General features: G+C 41.5%; 1 protein-coding gene across 7 annotated transcripts in view; it reads left to right on the top strand.

The window, feature by feature from the left end:
- The window catches only part of RERE (arginine-glutamic acid dipeptide repeats), a 290,268-nt gene that overhangs the window by 227,922 nt on the left and 38,622 nt on the right, over positions 1-23,724 (top strand). For 6 of the 7 annotated variants that reach the window (XM_083163291.1, XM_083163286.1, XM_083163289.1 and 3 more), the window contains 4 exons: positions 11,656-11,704; positions 13,800-13,924; positions 14,348-14,447; positions 22,343-22,441. In XM_083163291.1, coding sequence (XP_083019417.1) covers positions 11,656-11,704; positions 13,800-13,924; positions 14,348-14,447; positions 22,343-22,441 — 373 coding nt within the window. Of the gene's footprint in view, positions 1-5,990; positions 6,187-11,655; positions 11,705-13,799; positions 13,925-14,347; positions 14,448-22,342; positions 22,442-23,724 lie in introns of those variants that run through there. The other variant, XM_083163292.1, reaches the window with a different exon arrangement.

Genomic DNA, 23,724 nt, shown 5'->3' with positions numbered 1-23,724 from the left:
CTGCCGGGGGAAATTTCACCTCTCATCAGGGTTCAGGATATTAGCCAGGATAGTCTGTGGGAGCTACAGCTTGCTGCTTGCAGCTGCTACTCCATGCTCCTCCAAGCCACGCCCAAGCATCTCCCGGTCACCCTGTTGGCCAATATCTTAGCATATATTTTAGCGTCCACTGTCATCAATGATATCGGCCGATAGGCATCCAGTGAGGTAGGGTCCTTACCACTTTTGTGGATTAAGGTGATGACAGCTTCGGACATAGATTTAGGGAGGTTACCACCTTCATCCATTTTTCGAAAAAGGTGTAGTAATCTAGGTGCCAAGGTTTCTATCAATTGTTTATATAATTCCCCTGGCAAGCCGTCAATTCCCGATGCCTTGTTTGCTGGCAAAGTTCTTATTGCATCCCTAACTTCATCAATAGTAAAAGGAGAGTCGAGAGACCTCTTCTCTTCGTCCGATAATGAAGGGAGGCTAGTATCACCCAAATATTTGACCAGGGAGTCAACCCCAACACTAGCTCTGGTTTTATATACCTGTGTATAGTATTCTTTAAATGCAGATATTATATCAGAAGTGGATAAGCATAAATGTCCGGTTTCTGAATATATTTTAACCACCGTATTTGAGGGGGTATTGGCCCTGGTCAAATACGCCATGTAACTACCGGCCCTGTCGATGTTATGATAGAACTGGTGGGTTTGTTTTAATAGATGTTGACTGACCATTGTTTGGAGATGTTCTACCCATTTCTGTTTTGTTGCCAGCCACTCCAGTCGGGCCGTATCAGATTTTTCACTTATATACTTCTGTTCCTTATCCAACATTATCTCCTCCAATTCCCGGGCAGTCTCCTGGGTCCTTTTTTTTACCCCAGCGATTTTTTTTATAAATTCACCCCTCAATACCGCTTTCAAGGTATCCCAAACTATATCAGATTGAGCTGTACCCTCATTAGAATTAAAAAAGGAGTTAACCAATCCCTCAAGATCTTCCAGATTTCCCAGTTGTGTCATCCAGGAGGGGTGCATTCTCCAGAATGTGTACCCACCCTGATACCCTGTATTCATCTGCAATATCATCGGGGCATGGTCTGAAATTCCCTGCGACTTATATTCTACCCCCTCTACATACCTCAACACATTTTTGGAAACCAGTATCATGTCTATTCTAGAGAAAGTATGGTGAGTTCCGGAATAACATGAGAATTGTGTGGCCTGGGGATGCCTTTCCCTCCAAACGTCCCACCACCCCATCTCTCCGATGAAATTTGCCAAGTTACTATTGCAGTCTGGATAGGCGATTGTACACATTTTAGGATTGGCAGCCACCAGCACCGGTTTTATCCATAAATAAATGATCATAAATAATTTGAATTGGTCCTGGACCACCAACTCGTGGCACCCCTGCAAGTGTCCCCTTGAATATTATACCTCCAAATCCTGTGGTAGCTACTTATTGCTGAAATCTACCTCCTAATAATATAGGTTTTGGTAATAACCTGACAATGGGAAGTGTAGCGTAATTTCATAGTATATTATTAGTGTCATACGTTTATAACGCCATGGTGCATTTATCGGGGATTTGGTTTTACCAAGGCAGGCAAACTAAACACCCCTGATAAGTGCTGGTGGTCAGGGCTAATAGGATATTATACCGCAGCTAATAGGATACCGGCCTTATTCTTTTGGTTTAAAATTTAATAGAACACCATTAAAAACACATTAATTGACCGTGCAACATCAATGAATGTGTGTAATGGTGTTACACACTAGGCGAATTCCTGGCACTGCCGATATTGATAACTATATCGGCAGTCACGATATAGTGCAGGTACACTGACCAATCTTGGTAACGATATTGGTCAGTGATGTCACCCACTAGATACTAGCGATTGAGCCGTATGTACAGATGATGGAGTCGTTAGCGATGCCACCGTAAGCGCGACAGATAAGCCCAATTTCCTTAATTATATAAATATTTTTTAATTTTATCAATACATTTTTGAACATGGGGTGCCTTGCAAAAATGCTGATATTCTCGAGCGCCCGGCCCATCTGCCGATCAAGCAGTCATTAAGGATATGATCACATTTCACTGCATGTTCAGATGACGGGGGATCGCTAGTAATCTACGGGACTGCACTTTGTTAATTTTGTAGTGCGTACATACTCAACGATATGCACAATATGAATTATATAGTTATCGTGCATATCTTATAATGTGTACCCAGCTTAATGTGTTTCACTATTGTATTGCTTTTTTTTTTTTTAATCCTTTTTATAACCCTGATACTCCATCAAATGTTTTTTTTTTTTTTTATTGTCATTTTTTATTGGTTATAAAAGTGTGAATCATAAACAAACAAAACAGAAGCGAAGACGGACATTGAGGTGTCTCTATAAATTGCATCCATTAAGTACACAATAGAGAGAGAGATTTGGTATGAATACATTTTGCAGTGTTTTCTTTCCAATATAAATATACATAGTGTTTGCGCTGAGAATGTTTGAGTAACATAAGTTATTGGGGTGCAGCAATGACAACAGAAATGTATCGATATAGAGGAAAGCATTTCAGTGTATTAAGAGCCCTTTGCAGCCTGTAAGTGGACGAGCTATTGGCCAGAATGGAGTCATTCCATCTGTCCCATTTAGCATGGTAGTGTGCAAGGGAACACCAGTGCCCTCTAATGATGAATACTACGGGAATGTACAGTAATCGCGAACCAATTATGTGCCATTATTACTTTAGCCAAAGTGGTGAGGCACAAGCCGTATTTGGATATCATAGGGGAATGTGTTTCCTCTATGTCAAGGCTGAACATGCATATGGCAGGCGATATGGGTGGGAGAGTAGGCTCCGTCAAACCACATCCGACCATACCTCCCTCCAAAAATCAAGTATTGTGGGGCATTTCCACGGCATATGCCAGAAGTCCGCATCTCCTGTCCCACATCTAGGGCATTAGTATCCGGTCTCAGTCCTGTCCTATTGATTCACAGCTGTACGATAAGACCGATGAAGAATGTAAAAAAATACTTGTTGGTATTTTATACAGGGGGTAGTAAACCTTATTGAGCCCAATATCTGCGCCCATTGACTCTGGTCTATGATACCAAGATCGGACTCCCACTTGGCCCTTAGTCTATCTAGGTTATTAGAGGATACATTGGAGTTAAGTGTAGCATATATACTGGAGATCTGCTTAGTCCCGCCCAGGTTTATGACAAACTTTTTAATTGGAGAGGATGAAATTTGCGGAGTAGTCCCACCAAATTGTGACTGTATTGTGTGACGCAACTGGGAATATCTACAGAAAGCCTTGTTAGGGAAGCGAAACTCTTCGCACAACTGTTGGAAGGATTTAAGGGTAACTCCACCAAATGTTTAGAGTACCTTCATTATATTGTATTTCATTACTAGTGTCCTCCATAAGAGAAAAACATATTGTTACTTATAGATGCACTTTTATTAACTCCTTCAGTTTTTTTTATTTATTTTTTTTAAGTAAAAAACCTCCATCATGCTGTGTCCTGGGACCGGGCAGTGCCGCTGAGCACTATGTCAGCTGCTGCCCCCCAGCAACCCGGCATGACATCGCACACTGTCACACAGCCGGGGGTGAGGGGGGAAGGAGACACACCGCCTGAAGCGGAGTTCAGCCATCAGTTCAGGGGCGCTGCCCGGCGCTAAGCAGTGGCAATGACGAGAATTTCCCAGGCTTGCCAGTCTGGGCACTGAAACATAGCCGGTAAAATTCTCGGGATTACCACTAAAAAGGTTTTTAGTTCCTTAAATCCATTTTCAAGTAGATAAAATATTGAAATATGAAGTGTAATAAAAGCAGTTATAATATAAAATAAGGTTGCCAGCTGAGAGTATCTGTGATGTTATAAGTCAATTAATTGGCATGAATGTCTTGATCTATATAATACCAAGTGAATATATTGTCCACAATGCAACATTCTTCACAGGATCGTGTAATGAGATATGTTCATCGTGAGCTTCAAGGTTCCGTGATTCCCCATGAGGTGTTCTGCCCAATAATAACAAATGTTATGTAACCAAATAGTGAGACAATGTGACTTTTACAAGTTTTGTAAAGGGAGATCTCTATATAGAATTTTTCTTTTATTTTCAAAACCATATATATATATATATATACAGGTCGGGTCTCTGCTATCTGTGTATTCCAAAAATGGAAATATTCCAAAACCACGGTGCGCCCCCCCCCCCCCCCCCCCCCCCTTTCATACTTACCTCGTGCCCCGGGATCCTCTTCAGTGGCATCCCCCTTCCCAGGGGTGCATTGCGCGGACGTGCCGGTGATGTCACCGGCGCAATGCACCCCTGGGATCGGAGATGCCGCTGAAGAAGGATCCTGGAGTCCGCCGTGGACATTGGGGGACAGGGTACGTATGAATAAAAATGTTTCCAAAATCCCATATCCAAAATGCTTGTGGTCCCCTCGGATATTCAACCTGTATAAATAATATAATATGTATGTGTGTGTGTGTGTGTGTGTATATATATATATATATATGTAAAGGGAGATCTGTGTATATATCTATATCTTTCTGATATCCGAGACCTATTCCTCAAATATAAATGAGAAATAAGATTATGATGTCATACAGCGGGGCACTGAGAGATTTGCTGTGTAAACATGACGTTATAAAACTTTTCCTATGCAGATTAGTAAGGGGATTTCCTGTAACTTTACTTAGTATAGGTTGCGAGCAGGGCCCTCCTACCTCCATGTCTGTCTGTATCTACCCAGTTTGTTTAATACTGTTATTTCCATCGGTAAAGCGCAACGGAATATGCTGCGCTATATAAGACACTGCAAATAAATGATAATAATAACCAGCAGTTTTTGGACTTCATCTAATGCATTTCACAGTATACTAATTTAATTTGTTGTGATTCCATTACCAAACTGCTCGGAATAGAGAAATGTTAATTATGGCCACATTGTATTTTATCATGAAAGTCTTGGCAAGGGAATTTCGGAGCACAATACTATATGGTCAGTTAGCAGCTACTATTCTGGTCTCCGACCCATAGGGGACATGGCTTTTTGCTTGGCATACACAGGGGTCTCCATGTCCAACTTCATCATTATGACTTGTCAGCCTTCTTGATCATTGTATACTCTGCGTCGTTGTGTTTCTCGTGCATGAAGCGTACTCGCATTGTATATTACTAATATATGTATTCCACAGAACATATACTCTTGTGTACCCCAGTACGGCTTATAGCTCTTTAGCGTTACCCAGCTGTTGTAACACTACATGGCATGCTTTGACTTGTAGTTCCACAAGACTCAGCCTGGCAGGACATATGCTAGGATAGCTATAAATCCATAGGTTACCATGTAAGAGAGGTAGTCTAGGGAGATGGGTGCTACAGTACGAGAACCGTGTGTGTTGTGTCAGTAGGTCCTTGTCCCCAACACACTGCCCTCCCCATCTCCCTGCTCAGCTATTATTGTACTTGTGTATGCAGCTGCTGCAGATGTACTGATGGCATGGCAGCAGCAGTGTGCCACATTGGCTTCCTTATTAGTAGGACATGTTACAGGAGGAGGGGCACAGATGTCTTGTGTGCCTGGCATGGGTGGGGGGGTATGCAGGGTGCTGCGAGGATCTGTCACTGCTGCATGATCAGTGGGAGCCGTCCCTAGGATACCCCCCTCGCCAGGGCCCCCTCGCTCTGTCTCAGTATGCCGGGGAGCGGTGCAGGCACTGGCGGCTGCTGCTGCTGCTGCTGTGTGGACTCTGCTGTATTTACGGAAACAGCAGGGCTGAGATTGATTGCGTTGTAGGAAGATCTGTGGCTAAGACGAGAGAGAGAGGAGGAGAAGAAGAAGGGGGGGCTAGAGGGGGGTGTGGGGGAGTGGACCAGAAAGAAGCAGGAGGGGGTCACAGCACATGCTCAGTGCCTGCAGTTGGAGGAGAGGAGGGGGGGGTGATGGGGGGGAGTTTGCAGCGCTGTGCGTGGAGGCTGAGGTCATAGCACAAGCTCAGTGAAAGCTCTCTGAGGTCTCTGACTGCATGTGCCACCATTTTGAGTAGTTAGAGTAAGAAGAGGGGCAGAGTTTAGAGCAGGAACTGCAGGCTGCGGGATCCAGGCAGAGCCAGCAGCGTCTGTGCTAGTGATGGATGACCTGTTCAGTCCCTGCAGGTAGGAAACCTGACATCCCCCTGCCTCCCCGCACTGCTGCTGCGAGACCTCCTTCTCCCCTGGACTCTCTCCCCTGCCCTTGTCTCTTTAATATTGCATGTCACTGCAGAGCCGCGCTGCCGTTACCTGTGCGCCGCTGTCAGTGCTAGCCGGAGAGCGCCGGGACCCTGCAGCGCAGCGCCGCGGCTCCCAGGTTGCATGTTTTGGGCCTGCAGTTGCTGTTTAGAGAATGTTTTCGGGAGGGTTGGAGCCGGCCGGTGATTGGCCGCTTACAGCTGGGGGTGGAACGTTTGTGACTTGATTGAGAAGTCTACTTTCCCCAGGGCTAATGATGATGCGAGGTGATAATGTGCTGCAAGCATCCCAGTACATCTCCATCACACTGTGGCCCCAGGTGCTGCACCTGCATCTTGCCCCCCCAATGTAGCCCTCTTGGATATCTCGATTTCCCAAATTTTGTGTGTGCTGTGCTTGACTTTATATTACAGGAAATAGTTACACCCTCCCAATTCCTCATGGGTTAATTGGAAGTTGATATGTTTGTGTATACAATGTATCCTTGCAGCCATATCACATTTATAAACTGTTCATTGCTTGTGGCTTTGTGTTATCCTGAAAACCTGGTCTGTCCATTGCGGCTTCCTCTGGAAGTCACTTCCACAATGCATTAATATTATATCATTAGCATTTTATTTCTAAAAGTTAATGGTTTGATAGAATTCTGTCAGGTTCCACCGTTCTATGGACTGTCAGTAAATGATGTAATGATCGTCGTTTTGATTTGACAATAATTTGACAATAAATCTGCGACACGAAAATTATTTTTTTCTGCAAAGTTTTCTAGCGTCCGGCCTGCAATGACATTTTTATTGGCTTATATTATTTATACAATCTTAGTTATGTGAGAGTTTGAAAAATACATTTGTATCTATAAAATATGTTTGACTGGGAACAAAAAAAAAAATATATAAAATATTTAAAAATTTATTAACAGCTTCTTATGTAGCGCATATATATTCCGCAATAAGTTTTATTAAATCCTAAATGAAAGAAGATGCTAAATCAGGATTTATAAACTTTGGTTAAATTGTGTACAAGTGACGATCCGGTGTTCTTGTTCAGCGGGGACTTCTGGCTGAAAATAAGTTTGCAAAAATGAAAAGACTTTAGTCATGTGATGAGATGGTTTCAGTGTGCCCACTGACCTCCCTATCTGTAATCCCAGGGGAGGGAATCTCTCTGTGCCTAAAATATATAGGACAACAAGAAGAAAGGTAAAGTTACATGAAGAAAAGTCTGTCCCGATTATGGGAACAATTTATTTTGTGAATGGATAAGCTCTAATATTTATTCTAGTTTTTAACTGGTAATTACAACTAAATGCTGGTAGTATATGTGAAACACCAGGGCCTCCTTGCTCACGCTATAGCTAAACATTTATATCGGGGCTGCAACTGGGGGGACCTAGGGAGTTGCATGTGCTGGATGTGATACCCCCGTACCTGCATGCAAATTGGAGGGAGGGGGGCGATAATCCTATAGAAAAGTAAGCGAAACAATGGTGAAAATGGGCAGAATGTGATTGATCTATGGTGGGGGGGGGGGGTAGATATTATGAGTACAGGTCTGCCAATAAAATGCTTACTTCCTTAATATATGCAGCTTTTTAATATCTTCCATGTTAATGGATCTTTGTCACTCTCTTATGTTACTTGTGCATCTCTTCTTGGTATTGTTGAGTTCATAGGAGCTGTGGTGATCAATCGATTCGGAATAATACGTTGGGTTTTCCTTTGGGAATTTATCACCATACATTTATTTAGGCATAGGTAGGGGATAGCATTAAAACCTGGCCTGGTGGGTCTCTGCACACAGCTACACATTTGCTTTTAGTGACTTTAGCACAGGGGTCTTACTGCAGGTTAACCAACTTTCGTCAAATAAGTGGGTGATTTTAGCAGCCTTGGTATCGAAAGGACATGTTGTACAGTGATGAGCAATTTCAGCCCTAGACCAGAGCACACCTGTGGCAAGTGTACCTCATCCTGCCTATTTAGCAATTAAATACGTTATTTAATGCTTTTGTATTAACTCAATCGCTTGTTCATTTGTGTGTGTGTTTTTTTTTTAGGTTTGTTTTTTTCTAAATATTTTATTGCATTAAGGTGCCCATACACGGTACAATTTCTGGGTGCGATGAGATGCGCACTCTCGCACACACTTCGTCGCACAGCTAAAAAAAGTTTGTGCGGTACATACTGTACTAGATCTCATCTCATTGCAGAAAGTATGCGATGCAATCTAGTCCAAATTGCCTACAATAATTGTACCGTGTATGGGGCACCTTTTAGTCCTTGCTAGATAAATTGGAAAGTGCTGGTTTTATAATGACAATAATGTAGTGCACAGGTTCTTAGGCTCAGTCCTCAAGACCCCACACAGCGCATGTTTTCCAGGTCGTAACACAGATTCAAGTAAAATAATTAGTTCCACCTATGGATTTTTTTTTATATGTGTCAGTAAGGTAAAGCTTGCACCTGCCAGTTGACCTGGAAAATGTGAACTGTGTTGGGTACTGAGGACAGAGTTTAAGAACCACTGATTTAGTGCATATGTATAGGTGTATTTGTGCTGGTCTGTAAAAGAGTAATTGCAGCAGATTCTTAGTAACCCAGGAACAATTGAAATATTCTGCAGGTATATAACTCCTGACCGCTTCCCAGCCGCCACGGAATATATATATTTTAATTAAATGTAAAAACAAAAAGAAGAAACATTCTATAAGCGGTTTTAAGTAGAGAAGTCATGTGTGACCTGCTTTATATTATAGGAGGCTGTTAGGTTTGTATGTAATGCAAGGGTCTGAACATCTCCTGCTGCTGCCATTTCACTTCCTCAGCCCCGCTCTGTCCAGCGCGTGTTTACCTCAATGAGCACAGTGTTTCCATAGCAACCGGCATTTTTTCAAAGGGAAGATCTTGTCATTTTATATAATTCGCCGCAGCTGAAGAGGGCCGAAATATTAAGTTGTTGCCATGGAAACAGCTTTGATAGATCCGTTTCTTTTGTGTCTTTCTGGTATTTTTTTTTTCCTCCCCCCTATAAAATGATGTGGTCCAGGAGTGTAGAATTAACACCTTCGCAGCGAGTAAACCCCTCTGCCTGTGTCGCAGCACCACACGTGACAGTGGCCAGTCTTCAGAGCAGAGACATGTGAATATACCATTGAAAATACCGTTTTATTCTGGTCTCCCTCTGATTTGTCAACTTGCAGTGTGACTCCAGATCCCCAGCGCTGTTCCTTCAATTGTATGTGCTAATGGCAACTGTAAAGAGCAATGACTCCAATACTACCAATTGCTTAATTCCACAAACCTTGGTATATTTTCTCCTGGACTCTTAGAATTATAAATTTATTTAGATTTGATTTGACAATATTATACATTCACTATAAACTAAGCTCTCTTTGTTTATATACTGTGTATTTATAAAAATATATTTTTGTCTGTATCCGTCCTTTACTCTTTATTGATTTATCGTGGCATCTGATGACATTTCGAAGTGTTAAACTTTAGTAATGACCAGAATTTTTTTTTTTTATATATATAATTCACATGTATGACATTTTTTTTTACTAATGAAAAGAGTCTGCTAGAACCATACTGATCAGTTTGACGTGTGAATGAGTGTCACTGTGATTTGGTAGTGTTGCTTCTGATGGTCTGACTCCTGAATCAGATCATCCAGCTTTTCTGGAGTAGGGTGGACTAGGCATTTAAATAATAGAAGATATCCAAAATCCTAGCTGAAATGTATTAATTAACAGCAAGTGGTTTTGAAAGAGTTTACCAACTTCATTATTTACTTTATTTATATTTTCATATTAGTGAGGTTTGTGATATTTATGTGTCCCTTCTTATTTCTTAGAATTGTTGAAATTACTATAATTTTTTTCCACTACACAGTTGTTAAACCTAGAACACTAAATAGAAACACAAAAGTCAATACAATTAGAGGGCAAGCTGCATTTGTTATGGTGCAGAAATGCTGCTAACTGCCCCACAACTCATGGACCGATGTCATTTTCCCCAACCCCATTTGCAGATATGTGGTATGCAGCTTATGGCCACAGTTACTCGCACCATGAGTGAAGTAGCGGATAGTTATTGGATTGGAGCCCACGATAATCGCTATATATTGTACCCGGTGTTCACTCTAGCACCCTGTAGTCTTCAAACCCCTTGCAGTTCCTCTTCCTGCCTGGGGTGTTGCTCTCTGCTGTGGTGCTTCTAGCACAGGGCTGGTCTGTATATCCGTGCTGTAATACAGACCACACTGTGCTAGAAGCACCACTGCAGGGAAGAGGCACTGCACAGGTTTTGAAAGATGCAGGGTGCTAAAATGAACACTAATCTCCAGAACGGGTGGCCAATAATCAGTTCTCCCATCTTGCTGTGGGGACTACACATCGCAGTATGTGCTACCTTTGTTTTACTATCAGGGTATGCAGTGATGTGTAGTTTATCAATGGCATATATTCAATGCCGTGGGCGAGCGGTGACTGCGAGTAGGACTTTTTGCTCGCAGTCACCGCTCACCCTGTCAGTATTCAACTGACCCCCCTCATACGCAAATTCCCCCTCGCTCCGTTTTTTGAGCGAAGGAGAATTGGCCTATGTGCCTCCAAAAGCTGCGAGAATCGAGGCTAATTACAGCGAGTTTGCTGCACTAGCCGCGGCTCTCGCAGTTCTGTGACAGCGAGGATTCCCCCGGAACGTTGCATAGTGCGAGCGGCCGGCGTGGGGGTTAAACTGCGAGGATCACTGGTTTTCTGCGATCCTCGCAGTTTAACCCCCTCACCGGCCGCTCGCACCGGCATTGAATACATGCCAATGTGTAGAGCAGCGTATTGCCCAAACCACCAACGCACTGACAGGCTGACAGCGAACTATATACACTGGGTACTGAAGAACTGGGTACACAATTCATCCAGACATAGCCAGTCTGGGCATGATTTGACTGTGATACGCTCACTACTTACATTTAAGCTGTAATGTGTATTGAACTGTGGTGCTCTTTATTTGTACTGTATTTTTGTTATTTATTCAATGTTATGCCAAGTTTTTGTCTCCCTTTATTGTTCCTTTGTACGGCGCTGCGAAACACTTGTGGCGCCTTATAAATAAAATTATAATAATAACTGTAGCAAACATCCATTTATTGATCATCTTTGGCAAACTGGTGAGATATAGATAGTAATATATAGATAATCTCTCTTGGTTTCGCCAGGTGACACAAGACAATGACATTACTCATTAACAGCAGCTATTTAAGCAATCTGTTCATCACAAGAATCTGTTAAAACTGTTTTAAGGTTACATAAAGGAAAATGTGTTACCAAGTCCTGCATAATGATATATCGATACATATTGTTCCATGCCTTAATCACTCTATTAATGTCATTTACAGGAGGCTGAATAGCACCCAGGGGGAAATTCGTGTGGGACCAAGTCACCAGGTACATTTATTTGTTTACTTCAAAATGCTTAGAATCTTTCATGGTAAATGGGGGGTTGTGGTGTGTTACGCTGTACAGCAAAGCAATGACTGACCCCCCCACCCCCTCCCTACACAGCTGATTACATTGTGGCCCAAATGTACAACGCTCACATATACAACTTCAAAGTATGTGGCTGGAACTAATGACGGTCCCTTACACTTCTGTTTACCACATGTGAGACACACCCCATATTCAAAGCATGTCACTGGCAGGTATTATTGATGCTTATACCACTGACTACATTGGATGTGGATCGCACACCTAAACTATCTACAAAGTAAGTGGCTGGCATTAATGACTGAGGCTTACACCTCCTAACCTTGTTGTGTATGTAGTAGAGCCTGATTCTTATGTACAGCTGGACATTTTACATAAGCAAGTGTTTGCTCACTGACCATTACATTCTGTCAGCTGGGTCCAAAAATCCTCCACCTCAGACCATGGGCCCAGCACACTTACAAAACAGGGCAACGTGTACATAGCGGACCCCTTCCCAACCTGAATATGCCACAGCATGTCAATCATGCACTCGCTAAGGGGGACAAGCAAGCACTGTCCCGGGACTCCTTTTGTCCACACACAGGACAGGACTTCAGCACACTCACAAACATCAGCTTTGTTCATAAAGCATAGAATTTGCGTTCAGAGCCGAAAGCAGCCCCTAAATGTGTAACACACACCATATACAAAGCATGTCATGGGCACTGTGCTTTAGACACTTACCTCTTTCTATTGTAATATCTGAATTTCATCTCTGTGTCCTAGATAAAGAACGAAGTGGAAGTATTCCTTCAACTGACAGGTGTTTTTATATGTTTGACAGTGGTGTAGTGGTATAATAATCATTTCCATATGGAGGTTGGTGCAGGCAGTGCACTACAGGACTGTGGGTTATATTTCACAAGCGACCAGTTGGACTTGAGATTTTAAAGTGGCACTCTCATTCAGTGTAAAGGTGGCCATACACAAGCAGATTTATCTTAATATCTGGCTGGTTGGAACAAAATCCTGGTTATGGATGAGAGCAAATGACAGTTGACCATTTGCTTGGAAATGCTGGAAAACTGTCAAACTGTCATTCCTCCATAACCAGGTGTTTGTTACAACCAGCCAGATCTAAGGATAAATCTTACTAGTGTATGGGAACCTTAAAGCCTGACCTTCTCTAACCTGAATGTTAATGCCGCTCTAAATTTGCAGCTCAAACCCCCCAATATGTCAGCCGCGGCTTCCTATAAAGCCTTATGTTTGACTCTCAGCAGAAAGAGCCAGGTGCAGTAGTAGGTTGCAGCACGAACCAGATTTTAGCTTTTACGTTGACAAAAAGCCAGGAAGTTCCAGCACTAGTCATTAGATATCTTCTGACTGATACTGTTCTAATACCACAGACAACCATTATTTCACTGCACTCCTTAACTTTTGATTTTGTAAGAGACATTAAGGCCGACTTTTAAAACCCTCGTCCCCAAAGCTTGCGCTCACCAGCGCAGCCATAGGTAGTATGTCATAGATGTTCTTAACCATTACACCGCTGCATGTGCCCTGCTAATTGTGGGGCGTTAAAAAGATTGCCCAAGGCACGGAACCCCTGACTCCTAATTGGCAGGTTCTAGATAAATATTGCCTGTTTACGTATGATTTGTATTGAGCTGGTAAGAAGTAATTACAGAGGCTGGAAGCTGTTCTCCGTGAAGTACTCTCCAACCTTACTGCTAATATCGCTGCAGATGACTAAAGCTGCTAATTAGGTCTCCCGACACAATAATATCTGTGTAATGACAGCGTTTCCTGCCTGAGTTGTCTCGCTCTTCCGTACGTGCCTTTCACATAACGCAATGCTGCTCCTTACAGCCTTTGCTTGGGTGAGTTTGCTTGGTTTGCGTTTATGCTTTTGGGCCACGGTTCTGAAAGCAGATTCATCCCTTACTGCTTTATTTACAGGATTTATTCGGTCTTATATATTGGAAATCTTCTCTAGACACTTAGGTTTGGAATGCGAGCGTGTAATATGTTTATCCGAGCTATCCCTTAAACGTTCTGTGTTCTCCCACAGGCGAAGCTCCCGGATTTGCAGCCTTTCCCTTCGTCTGACCTTGATTCCATCACTCAGCATGAAGAGCTGGTGTGGATGCCGGGCGTTAATGACTGTGACCTGCTGATGTACCTGAGGGCTGCCAGGTAAGCCCAAATATTACCCACAAACCTTAGCTGCAATCACTAGCGCTCACAACAAATGGTGACCACAAATTTACAGATTGTAATCACTGTCCGCTGTCTAGTCCCAAATTCTGAGCGGTTCTGTTGCTGTTTTTGTTGACAGCTTGTCAGAAACCCATCTTGCCCATATCTTGACATAAGCTCCATAAAATAAACTGGCACAGCTAAGGCTGGCATGTCCAAACTATGGCCCTACAGCTGTTGTGAAACTACAAGTCCCATCATGCCTTGCCACAGTTTTGCTAATAGCGAATGCTGAAACTACAGTTTGGACTTGCCTGATCAAAGTGATCAGAAGGCGTTTCTCTACAATAACCGGTTAAGTTTTGCTTTCCCTGGGTCTTTCCCTGATTTTCTTGTTCCTGGTGGTTCTCTTCCTGACAGGAGCATGGCGGCCTTTGCAGGGATGTGTGACGGTGGCTCTACAGAAGACGGTTGTGTTGCTGCATCTAGAGATGATACTACACTCAACGCACTTAACACAGTAAGTGTCGTCGTGTCACGGTGCCTGGCCAGCTCTACCTTTGCTTATGTTCAGATCTGTATTTATACACTGCTGTAAGACATCGCATCAGTGTGTGGCCACCTTAAGAATAAAGCAGCCGGTATTTACCCTGCACAGAAACAAAATAATTCACCCCAAATCTAACTATCTGCACATGTAACATTTTCCCCACCCAGAACTAATTTTTCCTGCGATTAAATCTGAATTAGCCTCAATGTTTGCAAGTAAATCATTGTAACGTCAGACTGTGTGGTTCTAGTAATGAAAATCAAGCTGCAGTTCATTGGTTAAAATACAAGACAATATTAAAGTGATTAAAAACCCCTAGGCACATTTACCCCTTGGCCTAGTATTATCAGATATTACCAAATATACTGTAAATGATAATAAAAACGTGAAATATGTTCATACTTTGGTTACGTAAGCCGGGCGCACATTATACAATTGTCTCGATATGCGGATTATAATTGAATAGCGAATGGCTGTGATAGACCAGCTACAAACAGACGTCAGCTTGGAATATTTTACAACACGCCTGACTGGTTTAATCATTAGTCAGCCGCATTTAGCAGTGTATGTGCTGACGTTTCTGACTGACCAACATTTCCCCTGACCAACATTTCCCCTGTCACAGGGAGAGGGGAGCAGATGTTGCGTCCTTAGATGCTGTGAAATACCTGTCAGGGTTCAGAGCTGACAATATAATGTTTGTCTGATATCTGACAATGTATGCCCAGTACAAGCTATCTGCTTGTTACTATTGCAAAGCTTTTGAATAGAAAAGATTGCTAGATACTTGTAGAGTGATTAATTGTATTGTGAAAATTGCTTTTTTTTTTATCATTATGGGCCAGATGCTCTAAGCTTCAAAAGTGATCAAAGGGAGAGCAATAAACAACCAACCAATCAGCTCCTACCTCACATTTTTTTTTCAAACACCGCTTGTGACATGGAAATTAGGAGCTGATTGGCTGGTTGTTATCACTCTTCATTTTATCACTTTTGAAGCTTATCTGGCGCAAGGAGTGGACGTAGAAGTGATTATTTTTCTTTTTTTTTTTGTATGGTTGTTCATTTACTATTAAAGAAGTCGCATCACAAAATGTTTTCATAGAAGACTATGCTCGGGAGATACAATGTTACTTTTTGGATTGGAACATTGTTACCCTATTTATCAATCTTCCGTGTATGCCTAGTTTTGTCCTTCACTGATTTAGTTATTTGATAGTTTTTCATGTATCTGTTTTCTAGTTTATTTAAATGGAACATTATATAGTTTGTATTTATTAATACTGCTTATCTTTATGTGGATTTAATACATCTCGTCTCTGCGGTCTACTGTGGTTGAATGTTAGGACTACTCAGATTTATAACTGTTGGAGGATTTCAGGTGATATCTTGCCATTGTTAATCTTTATATGGTGCCGCAAGGGATTTTTTCAGAGCCCAATTACAGAAACAAATAAGCATAAGAAGAAAGCAGTGAATTCTGGGCATATACATGGGGTGATTTAAGCCCTAATTCTAAGCAATCTGACTAGATCACTTAGAGCACATATCGCTCTTGGTGTACCCCCTATGTTCCGTGCCTCACCATCGCAGTATTGTGCCTATAAGCTTAGCCAAAACACTGCTGGGCGTACACTGCAGGTATGGTGCCCATGTACGGAGTAGATGGGCACCATAAGGCCGAGTTGTGGAGATTGTATGTCACCCGTGATCTGAGTGAGTGGTGTTGAGTTTGCCTGTGATTCCTTGCAGTGTAAATGCACGCAAGGTAGATGTAGATCATTTATTATAGAAATCCGATTAGACTTGATAATCCCGGGCTTCATCTCTGTTATAACTGCAGCACCTACTAGCCACCGCAGGAGTGCTGTGACTTAATGTCTTTGCCCAGACACAGCAATATAAAGGTGTCTATAGAGGGGAAGAAGGCTAACAAGTGGAGTAATATAACGCAGTACCACACTGGAATATAAGGCTTTCTGGGAGTGTCCTTGTGTCTTGCTATTCCTGGTGTTCTTTATCCCTTTGCATGTCTAGTTAGGAATGTGGGCGGACAATTTGTAAAATGAACTCTCTTCTAAAAATAAGTCCAGACAGCAGCAAGTTATCCCAAGGGATCCATATGGCTCACTCTTAAGGTTCCCAGGGATTTTAAACCTGTCCCTGAGAAAGATATCTGTGTCTATATATCTCTTTAAACAATAATTATTTTACTTTTTTTATATATTTTTATAAAGATGGCTTGTTTATGCATTGGTCCTTCCACTGATATCTGCTGCCAATTTAATTTGGTTTACAAGATGAATCTGCTGGTTTACACACAAAGCAAAGAGTGCACGCGGAAAGACCTTCTAATCGGTCAGGGAGAGCAGGGTTATTCCCCCCCCCCCTTTTTTTAAATCAGCAGGGCCTTAAAACATTAGTAAGCAATAAAGAGAATGTTGGTGTGTCCTTTTTTTATTTTTATAAGTTTCTGCTGTTTATGATTAATGGTATACCATGGTAGCCATAGGGCGGTATTCAATGAGCCTGATTCGCCAGGTTTTTATGGCGAATTTGTGCTGTTTGGCGAATTTCTGACAAAAACGGTGAATCACCCTATTCAATGACCACATGGCGAATACATTTCAAGGTTTTTTTCGCCATGATTCACCGAGTAGCAATCGCTATCTTTTTATGGCGAAGTGGAATGTGAACTTTTAAAATAAAGTGTTTTGTTTTTTACATTTGGTGTAAAAAAATCAGGAATTTTTTTCTGAGGAGGGGCATGCTATTTTTATTCATGTGCTGTAAGCACATGAATATATATTTAATTTTAAAAATAATATTATTATTTTTTTTTTTACACAGCAGCCAGCAGGGGGCGCCGGAGCCGAGCCGCTCATTACATATTTATATATTTACTGCACGATCATTACGATCGTGTGTAGTGAATATACGCTTCCCTGCTGGCACCCCCGGGGGGGCAGCCTGTGCTGCCTGGCACCCGGGGAGCCCACCTAACCCCCTACAAAGGTCTGGGCTAGGCAGAGAGACTACCATCTCTCTGCCTGGCACCGTCCTCAGGCTCCCTGCGGCAATCGCCGCAGGAGCTCATATTCGCCAGTCAGGGGCTCGCTGCCCCTGACTCGTTGAATACCGGAGCCCGCCGGCTCCGGAACGTGGCGAAAGTGCAGCGAATCCAAAAAAGGATTCGCTGCACCTCGCAGGTATTCACATTGAATACCGCCCAATGTCTCATTATGCACTGTGACTTTGGGGATGTCACCATGATCCATGTCTGTACTATGAATTCCTACTTCTACTCTATGCCATTACAAGACATGCTGTGAGCCTGGACACACACACTGTCTGTGTCTGACACCCATTTTGTTTAACCTCTAGAGAGATTATAAGCTTTAGGAAGATGGCTGAGGAAAAACAATTCTCGTATTAATACTGAAAAGTTGATTTTATTTGCTGTTTAAACCATTCCGGGATAAAGACTAGACTTTTCTTGTGAAGTGCAAAGATGATTACCACTCATCCTTAGCACTCACTGGTGATGACCAGACAATAAGTCCGTGCTCTACATAAAGCGGGTGGTTTGTAATGTCAATGTATCAACACCCGGCTCATGTAAACACATTAGAGTATAGGTTGTCCATATTTTGAAAGGTAATGGGTGAAATTTAATAGGATGAGACATTCAGAAAGTGAGACATTTGGTAAGAAAGCTCCAATCTTTTTAAAGCGGCAGTTATTTACACTTCAAACTGGTTTTGCAGTGTAAATGATTGCCGCTTTAAAAAGACTGGAGCTTTCTTAACAAATGTCTCACTTTGAATCTCATCCTATTAAATTTCCCCCAATGTGTCTTGTTAAACTGTCATTAATGAATAATGCCTACTCATTAAAAATAAAAAAACGGAACTTGCTGCGTTATTTATGAAACTGTTAATAAATAAATGGTATTTATTATAGGAGTGCTGCATGAAATATCCCATATAGTGCCTGGCCTTTAAACATGCAACATTGAAGTCTAGAAGCCCGTTTGGAGCTGACCAGAATTATCTTGCCGAGCAGCGCTACATCCCTTAGCTAGACATGACATTAATATACTCGCTTATTACCCCATCGATCATGGTTCTATTCTTATCTGATCTAGCACAATAAGCTTTCCACAAAATATTGCAAACCTGTTTTTTATGCTTCTCGTGGAATGTCATTTTCTGAGCCTTAATATAATTTATTCCTATGAAATTTTGAAATATGGACATTTCATTCTAGTATCTATGACGCTAAGCTGGGGGCGCCTACTAATTTATTGTTTTGAGAAGCCAGCTCCTATAGAATGTCATTATAAGCATGTGAGTTGGGTAGCATTGTAGCGCTGCAGTCCTGGGGTCTTTATTTCTGTTTTGACGAAACAATAATGATAATGTATGCTAATTATTATAATTAATACAGGTTGAGCATCCCTTATCCAATATATCCCATAGCCATAGTTTCCAAAATGTTGTTTTTTTTTTTTGTTTTTTTTGCTAAAAGCCCTACTGGTGACATCTGTAACTGACACTACTAAGGATAGGATATGTAACTGTCACTAAATATGTGCGCGAAAATGATTGGCATTCAAAATCAGTGCCTGAGATAGGACACAAACCTTGTTTCATGCACAAATAAATGTGTGTGCGTATTTGATGTGGTTGTTGTGAAATGCAAGATACCTCATTTCGAAAAAAATATTTCGAAATACGGAATAATCCGTTATCCAAAATTCTTCTGGTGGCGACCATATTTTTATAAGGTATACTCAACCTGGAATCCATTATATCGGTTTTTCAGTTTGTTTTTCCCTGCTTTTATTTTTCTCCATGCTATTGATGACTGGAGACAAGAATGCATCTTTTAAATTCAACGATATTGACAGGTGCCAGACTAGTTGCTCTCCCGTAATTCAGTATGACGTCACGCTACATTAAAGGGTGGAAAATAATATTTTTAAAAATAACAGAAAACTAATTTTCTTTCACAGTCCGTAGACAAATAGGATAATGGACTTCTGACTAATCTGTACCCTTGTTTGGAAAGTTTCACAGGTCATTGTTGATATTTCTGACTAATAAGCTTCTATGATTGTTCCACGCTGTTAATGTATTATTGTGTTGTTTCTAAAGAAAAATGTATTCGTTGCTGTGCCAGTCTCTCCTAAACTTCAAACATGAGTAATCACCTTTATTGCATCACCATACACAGTGATGACATCAGTCTTACTTGCCTACGCATTCTCGCGCATCCATATCCGCTTGCTCCCCAGCTGGGTGGGCCAATGCTGGTGCCCGCTGGTATGCTGGGCAGTGTTTGCCCTGCCACCAGACTACGGTATCTTGCACAACGGTGGCTTGTTTGGCTGTACTGCTTTTCTCAGAGTTCTCTACTGACCTCACCTTGTGAAACATTAGCAAGTCTGCTGTCTTCGTCCTGTCAGACGCGCTCTAACAATCCACTGCAGCCTAATCTTGTAGCTGTGCTAGATATCATTCTAGGTAGTCCTCCCGCTGCTGACAGCATCAGGCAGGGTGAAAGCCGCTCAGTGTGTATGCACTGAGCGGGTTTCCCCCAGCGATGATAACGAGAATGTTTGAGAGCACTCTGTGTTGGATGCTGCATTAAATTGCAAGAATGCAATGTATCCTATGCTTACAAAAAGTGTTTTTTTTTCTGGGTTATATGCTACTTTACTGAAGTGGCTTATCTGGCGTCCACCTGGGTACAAAATAATTGGGCTTAGGAGGATGGGGAAGAGGGTCTGTTGCTGGTCTAGTTCCTCCAGTACTACAAATATATATATATATATATATATATATATATATATATATATATATATATATATATATATATATATTATCATGATTTTATAAACATTGTTGTCTGGTAGTAACACTAATTACACACAAAAACCAAATCCTTGCCATAGACTTGGCTGCCTGTAGTGAATGGGGATGGTAGAGGTATGATTCCAAAGTCATGTTTTCTGCAATATCCAGCTCACAAGTAAGATGGATGTTGTTCTGCTTAAATAACATCTTTCCCCATATTTTTTTATTTGTTTTATTTTTTGTAATATCTTTATTGAAAAGATAAAATGGTACATTGATAGATCCCTGTTCTAAAGTAGACATACCAAGTAGAGAGCCTAACAAATTGTCTAATACAGTATTTTTCAAAGTCTGTTCGTGAAAGTACATACGTTATCCAGACATTAAAACATTTCAATGCCCTTGATTCTATGTCAACTGAACATTCAATCCAGTCCATTTGGAATAGAAATTGCAATCTTGGAAGCATAAGCTGTAAAGTCAATGTATCACTATAAATCCATCTTGAAAGTACGGTTTTCTTGGGGCAACCCCGGCTAGAAGGCACTGAGCGGGCTGGGGCGGTGTTGTAAAGGCATTAGGGGGGTGTATGTTCCAAAATGCCCAAGAGGCCATCACAGTGAATTGAATTCCTAATGTGTGATTAATATAATGTTGGATTTCCAACCAAAATGATTGTTCTATATCACAAGACCATAGACAATGATACATGTCGAAACAATTAGCATTGTCGGAGACACCAATCATAGAAACATAGAATTTGACGGCAGATAAGAACCACTTGGCCCATCTAGTCTGCCCCTTTTTTAAACATGTTACCTCAAACCATATTTGATCCTTATTTCTTTGTAAGGATATCAATATGCCTATCCCAAGCATGTTTAAATTGTACTACTGTATTTGCCTCTACCACTTCTGATTGGAGGCTATTCCACTTATCTACTACCCTGAATCTTCCTCCTCTAGTGTCGGTGCATGTCCTCGTGTTCTGTTGCTCCTCTTCCTGTGAAGAATGTCTCCCACCTGTACCTTGTTAAAACCCTTGATATATTTGAAAGTCTCTATCCTGTCCCCCCTTTCCCTTCTCTGCTCTAAAGTATACATATTAAGATCTTTTAGTCTTTCCTGGTACGTTTTGTGATGTAGGCCATGCACCATTTTAGTTGCCCTTCTTTGTACAGTCTCTAATGTATTTATATCCTTCTGGAGATAGGGCCTCCAGAACTGAACACAATACTCTAGATGAGGTCGTACCAATGACCTATACAGTGGCATTATTACTACTTTCTTTCTACTGCTGATACCTCTCCCTATGCAACCAAGCATCTGACTTGCCTTCTTCATTGCTTTGTTACATTGCCTACCTACCTTTAAGTCCCCCGAAATAGTGACACCTAGATGCCTCTCTTCCTCAGTAGTTTCCATTATAGTGCCATTTATACTATATTGAGTCTTTGGACTTTTGAGACCCAAGTGCGTGGCGAAGTTTGGGTGTATAATAAACCTGATGCAATATTTGAAATTGCATCTTCATAAAGGAGGCGGAGACTAGCTGCTTATTCAGTAAAACCGATGACTTGATGATGGACTTTACTGAAAGATCCTGGAAGGTCTCTCCCCATCTAACCAGCCCTGTCCCTATATTTTGTTTTACACTTTTTTATGCACTTATTACAGGTTTATTCGGCAGAATATCGAATAATAATTTGTGTGAATTGAATTTGTGTGCTGTCACAAACCTAAAGATGTTCATGCAATCTGACAGCCATTCACAGCCTATGTTATGACAGATGTTATGTGGAAGTTGTGACAACTACTGTACACACTAAGCAATTTATGGGGGAACTTCCTATATTTTATTAAGGGACAGACGTGGATGCCTCAAGTCATACAACTGTGTTTTTGTTAGGCTAAGAGATAAAATATTAAGATGAATTTGTGTTTTTTTCCATGTACTGTAGGATCAATTGAATTGACCTTAACTGTTCTGTATGTTTTCCGTAGCTTCATGAAAGTAACTATGATGCTGGAAAGGCATTGCAGCGTTTGGTGAAGAAGCCAGTTCCCAAGCTGATTGAGAAGTGCTGGACAGAAGATGAAGCGGTACGATGGCGCTGTATTGGGTTTTTCTCCATTTACCCTCTGGGTGCCAAGTATATTTGGTACTTGTGTAGTTTCACTGCGCCTGCATGGCGCTGTGCTACTTCCGGGTTCTACGCTCGCCACAAACTATGTAAAATAAAGTAACTTAACTTCATGCCAACATGGATAGTTCATACCTCCACTATCCATTTTGGCATGGAGTTGATTTCTAAATAGCGTGGTGAGCGTAGCGAGCCACCAAGCCCACAGTGTGGGTGAGCGAAGTGAGCCCCGCAAGGGGACCCAGACGCATGGCACCATGCTGGCGCCGTGAAACTACACAAGTACCGTATATTTGTCAAAATTGGTGTGAAAATTGGCAAGCAATCATTTTTATCCATTATAATGGCCTGTAATGTAAACGTTATGTAGGAAATATATATATATATATATATATATATTTTTTTTTTTTTACACAACATTTTTTTATTTGAATTAATATAACAAATGTGAGCGACGTGAATATTTTGCACATCTCTCAGATCTTGGCCCTCGAAGGGTCAGTGCACTGTATTTTGTAGTCTCGGCATGCAGTACCCCACAGTCCTGTTACAAATACACATTTACCACCAGATTAAAGTATAACGGAAACTGAGGAGAAGTGCTAGCACTTTATTGAATTGGAATATCAATAAATAAAACCCCCACTTGTATGTAACGAGTAAACCAGAATTAAAAGAAGTAGCATGTACATATACCTAGGCCTCCAGACTGCTCTAATAGTTTGTCTATAAAAGGCACTGTTGATGGCAGCTGCATCCTTTTTATAAGGACACTTGGGCACACCTGGCAGAATAAATCTTTGCAGGAGCCTCAGTACAGAATATTCCCTGGTCACGTATTCATGGCATATAAAACATGATAGGGTGCTTAGGGCTTCTTGGATGGAGATGATGACAAGTTTATGTTCCTCTCTCTACAACACTACTACATCTTGTTGCTGGTTACTCTGTGCAACACATACAGCTGAAGTTAGTCGTGGGCGATTTCCTTACATGTACATTTCATGTGAACGATTTTGTTTTTCCTTTGGACATATTGGGGCAGATGTATTAAGCCTTAACAAGAGATAAATGCAAGGGTGATAAGGAGAGATAAACGTCCAGCCAATCACCTGCTAACTGCCATGTTACAGGCTGTGTTTGGAAAAAGTCTGTAAGGAGCTGATTGGCTGGACGTTTATCTCTCGATCACCCTTACATTTATCTCTTGTTAAGGCTTAATACATCTGCCCCAGAGTTTAA

Source organism: Crinia signifera, chromosome 19 (assembly GCF_055691185.1).
Source record: "Crinia signifera chromosome 19, ASM5569118v1, whole genome shotgun sequence".
Classification (NCBI taxonomy): Eukaryota; Metazoa; Chordata; class Amphibia; order Anura; family Myobatrachidae; genus Crinia; species Crinia signifera.
This window is presented reverse-complemented; position numbering and strand designations above follow the sequence as displayed.